We start from the raw sequence: 15,431 nt of genomic DNA, 5'->3' as shown, positions 1-15,431 counted from the left end.
ACATAATTTTGTTTCATTTTTTTCCTAATAATAATTTCTTTTTTATGTAAATCTCGTTATTTTTAGTAATTATTGGAAGATTTGTAAGTAAACTCCGATTATCCGCTGAAAAAAAGACAGATCAACGATTACAAGCCATACAGGAAACTCTATCAAGTATTAGAATTATCAAAATGTACAAATGGGAAGAATATTTTCGAAATAAAATCAACCAAGCTAGATTGTGAGCTATACCCAAATCTCTTAAATCCTCCATTTTTGCTATTCTTTCGCTTTTAGGGCAGAAATCAACCGGATGCTGTTAGCATTTTATTTAAAAATAATAATAGTCCTTTTGGGTGTACTTTTTTCAAAAATTGGATTTTACGTGTTAATCATTTCATGTATATGGATGGGTTATCCGACAGAAGCAGAACTGGTATTTTATCTCTTGACTATTTTCAGAGATCTGAAACATTCTTTAGGAGTTGTTATACCATATGGTATAGGCCGAGGAGCTGAATTATATTCAGCAATAACACGAATTAATAAAGTCATTAAAGGTAATGGAATTTTGTTATAAATAGACGAAAATACACCAGATTCATCCATTCAATTTCTATTAAACTATTTTCTTTCAGTTATTTTTCTTGCTACTAATTATATTTCTGTTACGTTATAACTTTTTGAGTCCTACTTTATTTTCTTTATTTATTTTTACTTCATACTTAGTTCAAAATATAATTTTAGATCTCTGTTTTGTTTGATGAGTGACTGAAATATGAAGGAGAAAAAGCAAACTTGAAACACTTTTACAGTCAAAGCTAGGATTGTAATAATTATTATTATCTATGCATTACGTAATATAAGATAAATATTGTTGGATATTCAAAATTTAATAGAAAAATGTTATAATTTTAGGTGAAGAATTGCCTCCAAAACTTGGCTCTGATGCTCCAACTCAAAGTCCCGTAATCGAAGTAAAAGAAGCAACTGTTAAAATAAAAGATAAAGTTGTATTAAAGAATATCACGTTAAGTATCAACAGCGGCTTGATTTTGGTAACTGGAAGAGTCGGATCTGGAAAAAGTTCTATGTTAAAAATGATCCTACAAGATTATCCTTTGGCAGATGGACATTTATTAACTTTCGGTCGAATTTCCTATGCTTCGCAAGATCCTTGGTTATTTCCTTCTTCAATAAAACAAAATATTCTATTCGGAGAAACTTACAACGAGAAAAGGTGAGAAATTACACTAAATAGTAGTTAAAATGTATATGAAAACTGTTAATAATTTACTTTTACGTAGTGCAGTCCATGAGTTCTTGGCCTCTTATGGTAAATAGAGCGCGTTCGCATAAATCTTTAATCATGCGTTAGAGACAAGTCTCAATAAGCTTTACACGAAAGTTTCAGTTTGCTGCTTCGATCCAGTATACTATAGTAGAGCTCGAACGAACACTCAGTCAAAATGTTTTGAGAAATGTCAAATGTTGGTACAAAAATTCCATCGAATGAAGAATTAACACCAACACAAATCCAAAAGAAAATGGTGACAGTATTCGATGACTTGTGTACATTTTAACAACTAACAATTTGTTTAAGTTTTTCCGCTGGGGACGAGAATCATTAGAAGATGACCCACGGCGGGTCTCATCATGAAGTTCTTTCATTGTGACTATTCCAGAAAACATTGAATTAGAGGAACAAATTGTTCACCGGCGCCTTAAAACAAAAGAAATTGCAGCACAGATCTGCATGTTCAAAACAAGGAGTGGCATCGAAAAGGAGAGCCCGTGAAAAAAAAACAAAGGTCACGGAAAACATCAAAGAATGATGATTTTGAGACTACAAGGGTATCCTTTTGATTACTTTGAGGAATCAAATACAACCATTAATGTGGCATGTTACTTACTGAGGCAGTTGTATCCAAAATTATCGGAAAAAAGGGCCGGTAAAGTCAGCCGAGGTGAGCGCGTTTCCTTCATGACCATGCTTCAGTTCACACTGTTTCACTGTTTCCAAGGCTTCACGGAGATTGAACACTCATCATATAGCCCTGATCTGTCTCCATTCGACTATTTTTAGTTCGTAAATAGCGACAATGAAATTAAACAGGCGGTGAATAAATATTCTGACTCTAAAGATGCATTTTTATATTTTTATAATGGGATAGAAGCTTTTGTCAGACATTCTAAGAAGTTTGTGGAAATAAAGATCTTTCTTTCTATGGCTAAGAACTTATGGACTGCACTACATAACATGTACAGAGCTGAAAATCTAATTCATTAATTAGTTACTGTTCACAAACGTATCATTCAGTAAATAGAAGGCATAACCAATAAAAACACGCTCTTCCAATTTTTTAATACTTTTTTTGTAAAATGATTCATTACTTCAAAATAAATCACTTCTTCATCGAAACCAAATATCTTTCTCTTAACTATCTTGGAATTTACAAAGAGCCGGTAATCACCGGAGAAAGAGATCTAGAAAATATATTGGATCATTATTTTTTCGCTAGATTGATCCGTGTAATATTCACTATTAATGGTTCAACTTCTGACAAAGTAGTGAACGAATTTCCACCATGTGTCGAAATATGGATACCTTAATATTCCCACCTGATGTTTGAGCTTTTTCCTTCCAGCGGCTGTCAATAGATGCTTAGATACAAGTACAAAGAAACAACTTCATTCAAAAATGTTGATAGTTACTTATAACAGTTTCAGTTGTGATTATTCATTGAATTTATTGATAAAATTAAATTTTGAACCACCATTAAACTGTGAGACTGAGTTTATTTTTTGTATTTATTGCAAATATGTTATTGAAGTAGGGTCTATATTGTTATAATCATGGTAGAATTTTACGAAAAGTAACATTATTCCAAAAACAGAGACTGCAAAGTTTATGTAGCATAGTATCAACGGCATGAGATTATTGAGGACCTGACCAAGCTTGGAGCCACTCAACTGCTGATAGGGCTCAAACCTGCAATGGAAATCCCTTACTCGCGGATTAAAAAACATCTTAAGCTGTGGAAGCAGTGAGAAAAACCTTCATAGATTAGACAAATTCCTTAGACCGGGTGGTGAAAATATTACAACTAAGTAAAAGGGAAGCAAAGACTCTGATAGGCCTAGCCTTTGTGCTCATATTTTATATTCATAACTAATCATTCATGATACTATTCAACCGAAGTACTTAGGAATTTTTTCCATATCAATTATGAACGCGTGATATTATGTAATTAAGGACTTTCTTCTCTTCTCCGATACTTTCCTTTACTAGTTCGCCGTTTTAATTGGCCACAGTAGTTTAAAGTAGCGTGCCGACGAAGAGGCAAGAGCGGGACCTCTCCCCCAAAGCATAAAGATATATAAAAAAAATCAAATAATTTATATCTTGCAAGATATAACTAGAATCTGATTGTAATATCAAATGCTATTTTATAAAAAATACTATGTTTATTACTTTTTTTATATATTTTTTTATTATTATATAAAGTGACACCCTTTCTTCCCTTGTCGATAAAATGAAAACTTCGGTACTTGAAAAATTATTTCAGATCAGAAAGATTTCATAAAGAAACAAGACTTAATGGCTTAGGTCTATTGTACGAGGATGGTCCCAGACATCACCTCTTCATTTTTGGCAAATTTTTGACCACTGAGCCCTTTTTTGCAAGTCTGGGGACAGAAAATAGTGTGAGAGGGCTAAATCTGGCGAATAAGATGCATGACGTAGCAGTTCGAGCTTTAACTAATTAATTTCGGCCATTGCAATAACAGATATGTGAGCTGGTGCATTATCTTGATGAAACAACACTTTGTTCTTAGCCAAATGCTGCCGTTTTGCTTGATTTCTTCTTCTTCGCTCAAACGTTGCAATAAGTTCGCATAATAATCGCCGTTGATATTTTCTCCTTTTTCAAGTCATTTAAAAGTATCTCACGTGCATCACGTGCGTCTTTGTCTTTTTTGGAACCGGTTCTCCCTTTTTTGTCCATTGCTTTTGATTGTTCTTTTGTTTCGGGTGTGATGGACCCACGTTCCATCCATGGTTATGAAACAGTGCAAAAATTCGGCAGCCATCTTCGGCACAGCTTTATCATATCCAAATTTTCAGTTAAATTCGAAGTTCTACACTTTTTTAAATGCCTACTATGTCTGCTAGATCCCGCACTTTCAGTCGACGATGATCCAGTACCACTTTCCGGATTTTCTTCAACATTTCTAGAGCCATCACCTCATTTGGTCGACCACTGCGATACTGGTCTTTGCAGGGGGTACGGCCTCATTTACACTCTGCAACCCAATATGTTACTGTTGATAACGAAGGAGCAGTCTCACCCAGAGTAGAATCTAGTTCAGCTTTTATATTGGTTGTATTGTATCACATAAAGATGACCAATTTTTCCCATATTTGGAATTCACTGAAAAAGTTTACTATTTATAGTTGTCAAACAAATACTAAACAACGTGGCACTTTTTACACATGCTGTATAAATTGTGTACTTTCTAACACAGTGATATTTTTCAAGCCACTACCGCCATCTTTAGGTCAGGCCAGGTACTTTTGAGACTATCCTCGTACATACCCAAAGACATGAACTTGCAAAAAAACGACGAAGGCTTAGCAAAAAGCTGTAAGAACCTTAAAAATAATAACCAAGTATGAGCATAAAAAATAAATAGTTTTATAACTAAATAAACAATATTATATAAATAAATAAAATTTCTCTCATTATTGTCCTTTTATTATTTTTGTCTTGTTACAATTTTACTCCAAGAAAGTTTCCGAACAATCATTTTGACTTCAAGGATATGAAAGTAAATACTTTCTTTCTAGTTAAATAATTTACTTAAAAACTGATATCTGATATAAATAATTTTGAACCTAAGAATTACGTAATAAACTTATTTTTGTAAGCTACAGATACCACTGTGTGAAGGGCTAAAACAACGCCATTTAAAAACATTTTTTTGAAACCTCCAAACCCCCTGAAGGTTCCATGGACTTATGTCTTGACCTCTCCAGAGCGAACTTCTTGGCACGCCACTGGTTTCTTTTCGTTTCAATCTTCATCTTTGCATGTACAATATATGATTCCCATCTGAGAGTTGATCATCTTCAACAGGCTCCATTTCCAGTATTCATTTCGGCGGACTTGATTCTGCCATTAGAGTGCTTTGTTTCCTTATTACTCCCTTATTTCTGCAGTTATTATTTCTTGTGTCCTGTAGACACCTGCTTTGTATTCGATACAATAATTAAAAAAAAGTTTTCACGGAATCTCAATTTTTAAAATTATTTGTATGAACAGTTTCTGATCTACCTATATATTTCTATAATTCCCATGCTAATTTTCTTTTATCAGATACAAAGAGGTGATAAAAGTTTGTGCCCTAGAATACGATTTAAGTTTGTTCGAAAAAGGCGATGAGACCATCGTTGCAGATAAAGGACTAAATTTAAGCAAAGGACAACAAGCTAGAGTGAATCTAGCCAGAGCTGTATATAAAGAAAGTGAAATTTATTTATTAGACGATTCCTTGACAGGTATACAACATTTTATTATCATTTGCCATTGTACCATTTTGTTATTTCAATATTTTTAGCACTTGACGCTCATGTTCAAGATTATATTTTCAACGAATGCGTCAAAACTTTCCTCAAAGACAAAATTTGTATATTAGTTTCGCAAACGGCAAATCATATACAAGAAGCCGATACAGTGATTATAATAAACTCAGGAGAAATAAAATACAATGGAAAACCAACTGATAAAGTAATTAAGCAAATTGAAGAAATCGTTGTTGAAGATGACGATTTAGAAAAAGAAGTTATAGAAAAAAATGAACCTAAAATGAATGGAGATGTCAAACATAACGATTTGTTTGAAACAGAACAAGTAGCAGTGAAGCCGAACGTTTACAGTGAGGTTCACAAAAAAGGAGAAGTTGATTTCGCTGTTTATAAAAAATATTTCAAATTCGGTGGTGGATTTTTACTCATTTCCCTCATCGCCTTATTGTTTGGCTTAACACAAGGAACGGAAAGTTATTCAGACAAACTTTTAACAAAATGGTAAGTTGTACTTTATCTAATTTACTATCAAATTAATAACGTGTAGCAACGATTTGACCAACACCCACCATACAGTAGATAAGTTTGTCGTCTGATGTTGTTGCTGATCTCTTTAAACATGTTACTTTCTATACTTTTATTTTCTGTCTTCTCCTCATAGGTACTAGAGAGATATTAAAAAAAAAACATAGTCACCGACCCATAACGACTATTCTGATATCAATACAATTTCTTGTTAGGTCAAAGTAATGCAAGTGATGAATCTGTACATTTTTGATATGTTGTAATGCTACAAACATTGTGTCAAGGCTGCTACTAATCAAAATCAATTCTTTTCTCTTCGGTTACATCTTTTCTGCAGAATACTCTATTTACCCTTGGATATATTAGAAGAATTACATCTATTTTGTAGTAGATGTAGCGGGCGACTGAATAAATGTAGATGGCGAGTACTCATGCCACCTCCACTCACCAAGACTCGTGTCAAAAGCCTCTAGAAGGTGCCTCGCAAATATCTGAAACTGTGAAGCTGCGAAAGGGATGTAAATGAACAGGTTTTAGTCAGAGACATGAAAGAGAGAATAAGTGCCAGCAAGTCCGAACGTACTAATGCCCTAAGCTGCCATTTTGATCTTTACCATCAGCGGCAAATTTTAAAAAACCGTTATGAGGCTTTGAATGTTACTTCTAATTTTGCATAAAAATTGTGATATTTTGAAATACGTAATAACACAATTGAAATACATGTGAAAGTGTTTGGGGCCGTACATTAAGAAAACTTAGATTTTTTCGAAAATCATTTTTGCACAACAACGTTCCCATTGAAAAAACCAATATTATAATAGACAATTTACAATTAGATCAAAATGGAGGCTCATCGTCATACCACGAAATTTGCATGCGCACTCGTCTAAACTTATTTTTCCCTGCATATCTCTGGGTTTAATTTGAAGTTACAACTTCGCACACTTGGAATTAATACATATTGCGTCGTATATTACATGTCATGTTGTCTTTTTACATGTAATTAAATTTGATAAATATTCTAACGTGAAATGCTATCTATAACGCTTACAATAAATAACTATGAAATGGAATTACTAATAATATCTTTGATTATTTTGCACAAATTATAAGACTACAATGCGGTCGTTTTTTTTCTTCAAATTCGGAATAAAAAATATTAGCAAATCAGCAAAATTTAGGCCCGTTATAATTTCTCAATAGCTATCAGTAGATAACGCCTTTGGAATCCCAAAACACTGTGGCCACTATGTTTATATGGCTACCTCGGTTTCTTTAATTATTTCCACACGTAATAATGGTTAATAAACAATAATGAAAACAATTTCCTCTATATGAATAATACATATATGTAATACTCCCATATGAACAGTTGGTATGGGAAAAAACATCCCTACGCTACGGTGGCGACATTATTCATTTTCTCTCTCGTTTGAGACACTTTATCTATAGTGCGCATGCTTGAGAATGCGCAGTACTGAGCTGGAACCTCGGACGATAGAGAAATCGTTGCAATTCTGTCTTCTTTTACTAGTATCATATTTAATTAGAAGTTTTGACAGATGATTCAGGAAAAATGGCGGAACTTTACAATATAATCATCGTCGTCGACATATATATAATGAAAGAGTCGTTAAAAGCGAAATGTTCTATACTTTTTCTTGAACCGATTAATCAAGTACCATTGCAAAGTTGCTTTCTAACTTTTAGACGTAATACTTTCCAGTGTATAATAGTTAAATTATCTTCTAGGGTAGATCAACAGCAAATAGAACTAAGTCTTAAAAGAAACATCAGCGAATTGAATGTAGCTACGCCTCTACAAAGTCAAGAGCTAGCAGAAGCAACAGCCAACGAAAAATTCACAATAAAATTATATTCTCTGATGATTCTTGCATCTACAATATTGGCTTTACTGAAAACTTTCGCGATATTCGATTTTTGTCGTAGAGCTTCAATTAGGATACACGAGACGATGGTCAGATACATTGTTTATGCTGTGATGATATTCTTCGATACTCATTTCATTGGTAACATTCTAAACAGATTTTCACAAGATATGACGAATATCGATGAACATTTATTACACATTTTCAGCGAATTTATTAGGGTATGTATGGGAATAGAACAAATTTATTGTGATAAAGTTGAGGTATCATTTTTTTTCGATTGTTAGTGAAACATGACATTTTTTAAATCAATTTTGACCCATACAATTTGGCGGCAACAAAGATAACAGCTAGTTTACTGTGAAGACAGATTTGGTTTACTAAAAATCATATATTAAAATCTTGAGGATGCTAAAAAAATTGATCGGTACGGTTATTTTATATTTAAAATAAAACTATAACTATTCCCCTCCCCTCGCCACACACCTTTCCATACGTTTTTTCCATTGATCAAACCACTGCTGGAAGTCTTCTTTGGTGAGGGCCTTTAGGAGCTCTGCCTTTTTTTGTTTCACCGCTTTCATCGACTCAAATCGGGTCGCTTACAAAGCAGATCTTTTTCTAACCTTTCAAGGAAATCTGAGCAGACCCGTTGACGCAAGAGCTTTTGCTTAGGAGTCAGATTTTTTGGCATCAGCTTCGCACAGACTTTTGTCATGTGTAATTCCTCGTCTAAAATTTTTTTAACCGTTTCTTTATGGGCGTTTACAGCCTCGGCAATCATCCGGATGCTCATTCGACGATCTCTACGCACAATTTGGTTGATTTAAGTCACTGTTTCCGGAGTTGGAATAGTCACAGCTGGTCATCTTCAGTGCTCTCTCGGCCCTCACTAAAGCACTTACAGCACTCAAAAACGAAATATCTAGATACCCAACGCACTACTCGTTTTTCACCCCACCCGTTTAGGGTGCCCTCTAGGCACGCAGTCTCGTTATTCAATAGCCAGACCTCCCAATATATAGAACATATAGAAATAAAGAGAGACATCATTCTGGAAAGATATCAGTTCCAAAGATTTTAAGTATTCGGGTGCGACAATAAGCGAGGCAAATAATAGAACCATCGAATTAGCGGAAAGAATCAGAGCGGCAAATAGAGTCTCCGGAGGTATCTGAGGTTTCTAAGAAGTAAACAGCTGACTTCGAACATATTAGAATAAGACCAGTCATTATATATAAAGTCTAAAATATTTGCCTGTAGGGAAAGGGCGGAGAGGATCTTCGAATAATGATGAAAAAGATCTTAAGGAAGATACTGGGACCTGTGAAACTGTTGAAGAATACCAAAGAAGGTTAATGAACCACTAGATCAGAAATTATGTAGAAGAGGATGATATAGTGCCATTGCAAAAGATCCAAATACTTGGTTTGAACATATACGAAGAAGAGATCTAAGATTCCTGATGCAGAAGGTAGCAGAGTGGGAGTCACCCATAGAACGACCAAGAGGTCGACCAAAAACACGCTGGAAACTAAAAGTAAGGCAGGACATTGCAGCGGTGGGAGTGAGGAACTGGAGATAAGTCGTGGAAAATAGAGATGAGTGGAAAAAGATAGTGAGAGAAGCGAGCAAAAAGTTGTTACAGGCTGGAGAGTAAACAAGAAAATTCAAGCGGAGTGATTCACAAAGCCAAAGAAATCCGATTCCTTGGTCTCAATTTGTCTACTCCATGCAACGAATCACCTCTTTTTGGTTGATTCCAAGGCGTCAATCTGCCTACTCCTTGGAATTTCACCGAGGAATTGAAAAGTTGAAATAAGAAATATATAAACTAATTAAAATAGAAATAAGCAACGGACGCTAACACTATCACTGCTTGTCTTGAGCTAACTGTTACAATGTACAGTTACAACTATTTATAAAAATCGACCTTTTTCTTACACGACTAAAAGGGAAAAAGAGAATTTTGCTGCCACTTGCAGCTTTTCCGATGACGAACTGTCAATTTAACCCAACTATCAACAATAATCATTTTGCTTGACTTATATTCTCACATGTAAACAAGGTTTCCTATAAATATATGACAATTGGGGGCTAAACCTAGTTGTATCTCTGGGGACTTTTGAATGTTGACCAGAAGCGTGATAAGGTAGAAGCTTCGCGTTCGATCTGTGCTCAATTTGAACACAATGTAGGCTTCTTAAGCCGAATTGTTACTTTGGATGAGACTTGGGTACATTTCTACGATCCAGAAACAAAGCAACAATCGATCGATTGGCGACACTCTGGTTCTCCAAGACCTAAGAAGTTTCGTGTCCATCCATCTGCTGGAAAAGTTCTTGCTTCAGTTTTTTGGGATTGCCATGGAGTAATCATAATTGATTTTTTGCATAAGGGTAGAACAATAACTGGACATTACTATTCGACATTACTGACCACTCTAGGGGAAAAAATTGAAGAGAAAAGCTGTCCAAAGGTATTTTGTTTTTGTAGGACAACGCTCCTGCACACAAATCTCATATTGCCATGAAAAAAATTTGTGATTTAGGGTTTGAATTACTAGAATACCCTCCTTATTCACCAGATTTGACTCTGTTCGACTATCATCTCTTTCCTCAGCTGAAAAAAGTCGTAAATTTTCTTCCAGCGAGGAGGTAATAAAAGCTGTGAAAGGTCTAGAGACTTTGCAGGTTCTCTGTAATTAATGTATCCAATTAAAGGGAGAATAAAATAAAGTAATAAATAAAATATTTTGAGATTGAAATTTTTGTTTGGTTCTATAGTAGGCTAAGAATTTATCAATATATCCTCGTAATATGATACTTTAGTGACTTACTCAATATATTTTAAATCTAATAAAACTATTTATTATTTTATTGAAGATGTTTCTAATCGCATTTAGGTTTCAGGTGGCATTTGCAGTAGCTGGTATAGTATTTTTGATCTCGATAGTAAATCCCTATTTCTTACTATTCGCAGCAATATTCTTTTTCTCCTTAATATTCATAAGAAGATTATATTTACCAACTGGAAGAAGTTTAAAGAGATTAGAAGCAGCTAGTGAGTATATTATATTTTTTCATTAATAATTTTCAAATATGAAACTCAAAGATTTGATATTCGCCCTTCAAATTTCATTAACAAGGAATAATTATTTATAAAAAAGGAAATTAACCCAAGTTACGGTAGTAGTCGAGATTAAGATTGTTCTTGACCATCTGATACAAAATGGCTTCCACCGAGCATTTGAACCTTCTTCAGAAAGCAAATTGGGAAATATGAATAAAAGACAACAACAGAAGTCGAGAATTTTTCTGACCTAGTCGACTTTTAAACAAAGCTTTTCCAATAAGTTAGATCCCAGGATTTTCCTTCTTGTGTTAATAAGAAGACGACCCGGATCAGTAGCCCTGCATGCTTGTTGTATATGTGATAACTGGTCATATGACCTTTTTGCGTTTTCCACAGCTATTCCTTATCACGCAAGTAACAAATTTCCACTGCAAATTCGGGTCCTGTCAGCAGTTGAATGATACCAAACTTGGCTAAGTCGTCGACAAATTCAATACCCTAGGGTCTCTTATGTAAGGAAGCAGCTCTACACATTTTCTTCAGCCAAATCACTCATTGACCAGTAGCATTCCAGAATCCGCTTGGATTCGGTATTAATGCTTGGCAAAGACATTAGTGCACACGTACAACTAGCTGATCGATCTGTATAACATACTTTCCCTGGTAAAGGATATTTCTTTCACCCTTTCTTTCTACTTGAATATTCCTGCTGAAGCCAACTCACTTGTTTGGATCCAGCCGTGTACTAGATATGGGTATATAAAGACAAGACCTTACTTTGGTTCAATTCTTTCGTGCTGGGAAGGCAGACCTTATACAAGATACCTCAAAAAAAAGAAAGTGAACCTTTTTATTGCTTATTGCGTGAACCTAGCTATTCGGAGGGGCACTATAGGTATGTCTATCCTGACTCTTGATAATTTAGTCGCTATGTAGCGTTTTTTGGGAGAGAACCGCGCGTTGTGCGTGCGTGAGTTTTACAAAAAATGGTAATTCTGCAACTGTAGCGCTTGGAAAATTCTGAAATATTCGCAATACTCGTCACTTGAATTATGCGCCAGTCTAGACTGATTAAAAAATGGTTCGAGAAGTTTAAAAAAATCAGATAAAAACTGGGTAAACTAAAATCTAGGCATCCAAGGTCTTCTATAACGATAAAAAAGGTAGACATTGTTGCTCGGTCTGTTCGTGACAAGCCTAACTTCTCTATTCGGACATGTTGTTGTTTTAAATGTATATTAATCCTTATTATTTCGCATTTAACACAAAGGTTCGGGGCTGTAGCCTTACAAAATCAGTTGGTGTAATAATGAAAGCGTCAGGATGCAGATGAGAGGCTTGACTTCGTTAGTCAGGTGATTGAGCGCTTTCCAGCGTTTACCTATCTTGTTTTCGGATGAAGCTCATCAATGGATACGTCAACAACCAAAATTATCGCTTGCTATGTCAGCGGGAGGAATTATAGCCACTTTTTTTGATGATGAAAGGAAACGCACAACTACAGTGAATTCAGATCGGTATGTGCCGATGTTAAACGACTTCTTCGTATCTAAACTGCAAAACTTTAATGATTATAACCAACGGACATGGTTCCCGCAGGACGAAGCAGCTTCATACACTTTCAATAGATCTGTAACAGGAGTTCGTAAAATTTTTCTTAGCGAATTGATCTCCAGGAGAGATGACATAAGTAGGCTTTTCCGCAGTCCCGATTCAACACCTATTGAGTTTTTCCAGTGGGATTATGTCATACCTAAGTTTAAGCTAACAAAACGAATTCGGCGGAATAATAAAGAATGACAGCTGTCAAGGAGAATACCTGCCAAGCCATCATAGGTATTTGGACGATGTTGTTATGAAGAAGTAAATTCCCAAGCAATGTATTTTAATATGTGATAAACAGATAAACTCGTTACATATCTTAAATTCTTTTATGTGAAATTTCTATTGACTTACTTTATATAGCTTGAAAGTAAATTTTTGTTTAAAATATAAAAAAATGAGATTAATATCATTAAATATACCTGATATTCTGGTGAGCAATTTATGTTTTACCAGACCTTTCAGTTTCGTGATAAAATGACATAATATACTCGTATAAGAAACAATTTTAATTAACAGGTTAGGTAAGGTGCAATTTCATTTAAATTATTAAAATATCTCGTTAATTACAACTGAAAATGCGATGTTAATGTTTTGTTACAGCCAGAAGTCCAATGATTGGACACTTGAACGCTTCCTTGGAAGGATTAACGACTATAAGAGCGTACAAAGCGCAAGATATCTTGATTAGGGAGTTTGACCGTCATCAAGATTTATTTACATCAGCTCACTATACCTCGTTATGTTCTATGAGAGCTTTCGGATTTATTATGGATTTTCTTTGTTCACTATTTATCCTCATGGTTGTTTTTACTTTCATCTTCTTTGATACAGGTGAGACATTTTTCATATCTCAACACGACCATCTTAACTTGGTACTTTGAATATGCGCGAACCAAAATAGGATAAAAACTGCTTGACCAGTTAAAGCTATAAATTGCTCGTAAAACTTTGAGCTGCCATGTTTGAATGAACAATATGCAGCTAGGAAATTTTGTTTTCTACTTGTGGACGCCATCAATAAAAAAATATCAAGTTGACCGTACTCCGTGGTGGTGTTTTTTGGTCATTTACTTACGATCTTTTTTAAAAATTAAACGACTAGCTAAGACAACGATCTCACAGTATACGTTAAAACATTTCTTTCACTAAGCTACTCACTGGGCGACTTCTTGAGCGATCGTTTCTAACACGAAGGCCTGTTATTGAGAGAGTCTACTCGAAGAGCACAAGATTCTGGACAGGAATATCACGAAAAGCTGTACTCTCTCCAGTACTCTGCAAAATCTACGCGTCCTCAAGACCGACAACATCCTGGTGACTGGAGCACCGAATTTGCGGTAGTATGAATACTTCAGAAAACCATGAACCAAATCGACGACTGGTGAAAGATCAGAACATCGAAGATATATTTAAAAAAATAAGAGGAAGACATTAAAGGACAAAGTGGATATCTCAAAAGCAATTTAAACTGAAGACCAAGCTCCACGTTATCATGATGTAAGATTCTACAGAGTGGATACACAGAGTCAGCCATTTCTACAGTGTTACCAACAGTATTTTGAAGGAGATAATGCTGTTCAATAAAAAATGTTGACTAAATATTATTTTTAAAATGATTCAAAGCACGTGAAGTAACATTTGAAGTATTGAACAATGTATTGTTTCAGGTACAAGTGCAGGAAACGTGGGTCTCACTTTGACACAAATTTTCATGTTAGCCGGATTGGTGCAGTGGGGAGTAAGAACTTGGGCAGACTTGGAAAATCTTATGACGTCCGTGGAAAGACTATTAGAATACACGGAAATCCCGTCCGAGTCCAAAGAAGGTACAGAAGTTGAAAATTGGCCCAAAGACGGTGCAATTGTTTACGAAAACGTGTCTTTAACATACAATAATTCAGAAAAAGTTTTAAAAAATTTAAACTTTCGCGTAGAACCCAATCAGAAAATAGGAATAGTGGGGAGAACTGGTGCTGGAAAATCTTCGATAATATCGACGATATTCAGACTTTACGAACCTGAAGGAAAGATACTTATAGACGGTGTCGACATATTAACGTTAAATTTAAAATTTTTGAGAAAAAAACTAGCAATCATACCACAAGATCCTGTACTTTTCACCGGTACGATCCGAACAAATTTGGATCCCGTAAATGAGTTCAAAGATGAAGAACTTTGGAACGTCCTCGATGAAGTTAATATGAAAAACGCTGTATCATCTTTAAACATGAAAATAACCAGCAGCGGCGGCTCGAATTTCAGCTCCGGAGAGAAGCAACTGATTTGTTTAGCTAGAGCAATCTTAAGAAAAACTAAAATTATAGTTTTGGACGAAGCAACAGCGAATATGGACCACGAAACTGATATGCTCTTACACAATACCATCAAGAGAAATTTCACTAACTGTACGTTATTAACTATTGCACATCGTTTACATAGTATATTAGAATGTGATAAAGTTATGGTATTAGATAAAGGACAAATCAAAGAATTCGACACGCCATCGAATTTGTTGAAGGACGAACAGGGCATTTTTTATAAGATGGTCGAGCAAGCAGGACTGCTAAACCTTGTGACTGATTAATTTTTAATTAGTTTGAATCTTTTCAACTAGCTACTTCAACAACAAGTATTTTTGATATTATTTAAACTGTTTATATTAAATGTTTATTCAATATATTTTTTTTTATTTTTCACTAGCTGACTTTCATAGATTAGATTAGATCAAAGTGCATCATTTACAAATCGATTAGCCAGTTTCTTAA

General features: G+C 34.8%; 1 protein-coding gene across 5 annotated transcripts in view; it reads left to right on the top strand.

Annotated features, from left to right (window-relative positions):
* The window catches only part of LOC130901205 (ATP-binding cassette sub-family C member 4-like), a 34,976-nt gene extending 19,614 nt beyond the window's left edge, over positions 1 to 15,362 (top strand). For all 5 annotated transcript variants that reach the window (XM_057812396.1, XM_057812394.1, XM_057812392.1 and 2 more), the window contains exons 5-13: positions 67 to 223; positions 280 to 542; positions 901 to 1,222; positions 5,364 to 5,545; positions 5,605 to 6,073; positions 7,850 to 8,207; positions 10,899 to 11,049; positions 13,267 to 13,497; positions 14,334 to 15,362. In XM_057812396.1, coding sequence (XP_057668379.1) covers positions 67 to 223; positions 280 to 542; positions 901 to 1,222; positions 5,364 to 5,545; positions 5,605 to 6,073; positions 7,850 to 8,207; positions 10,899 to 11,049; positions 13,267 to 13,497; positions 14,334 to 15,250 — 3,050 coding nt within the window. In that variant the 3' untranslated portion in view covers positions 15,251 to 15,362. The remainder of the gene's footprint in view (positions 1 to 66; positions 224 to 279; positions 543 to 900; positions 1,223 to 5,363; positions 5,546 to 5,604; positions 6,074 to 7,849; positions 8,208 to 10,898; positions 11,050 to 13,266; positions 13,498 to 14,333) is intronic.
* The last annotated feature ends 69 nt before the right edge of the window (positions 15,363 to 15,431 follow it).

This window comes from Diorhabda carinulata, chromosome X (genome assembly GCF_026250575.1).
Source record: "Diorhabda carinulata isolate Delta chromosome X, icDioCari1.1, whole genome shotgun sequence".
Taxonomy (NCBI): domain Eukaryota; kingdom Metazoa; phylum Arthropoda; class Insecta; order Coleoptera; family Chrysomelidae; genus Diorhabda; species Diorhabda carinulata.
Note: the sequence above shows the minus strand (reverse complement) of the source record. Positions and strands in the feature narration are given on the sequence as shown.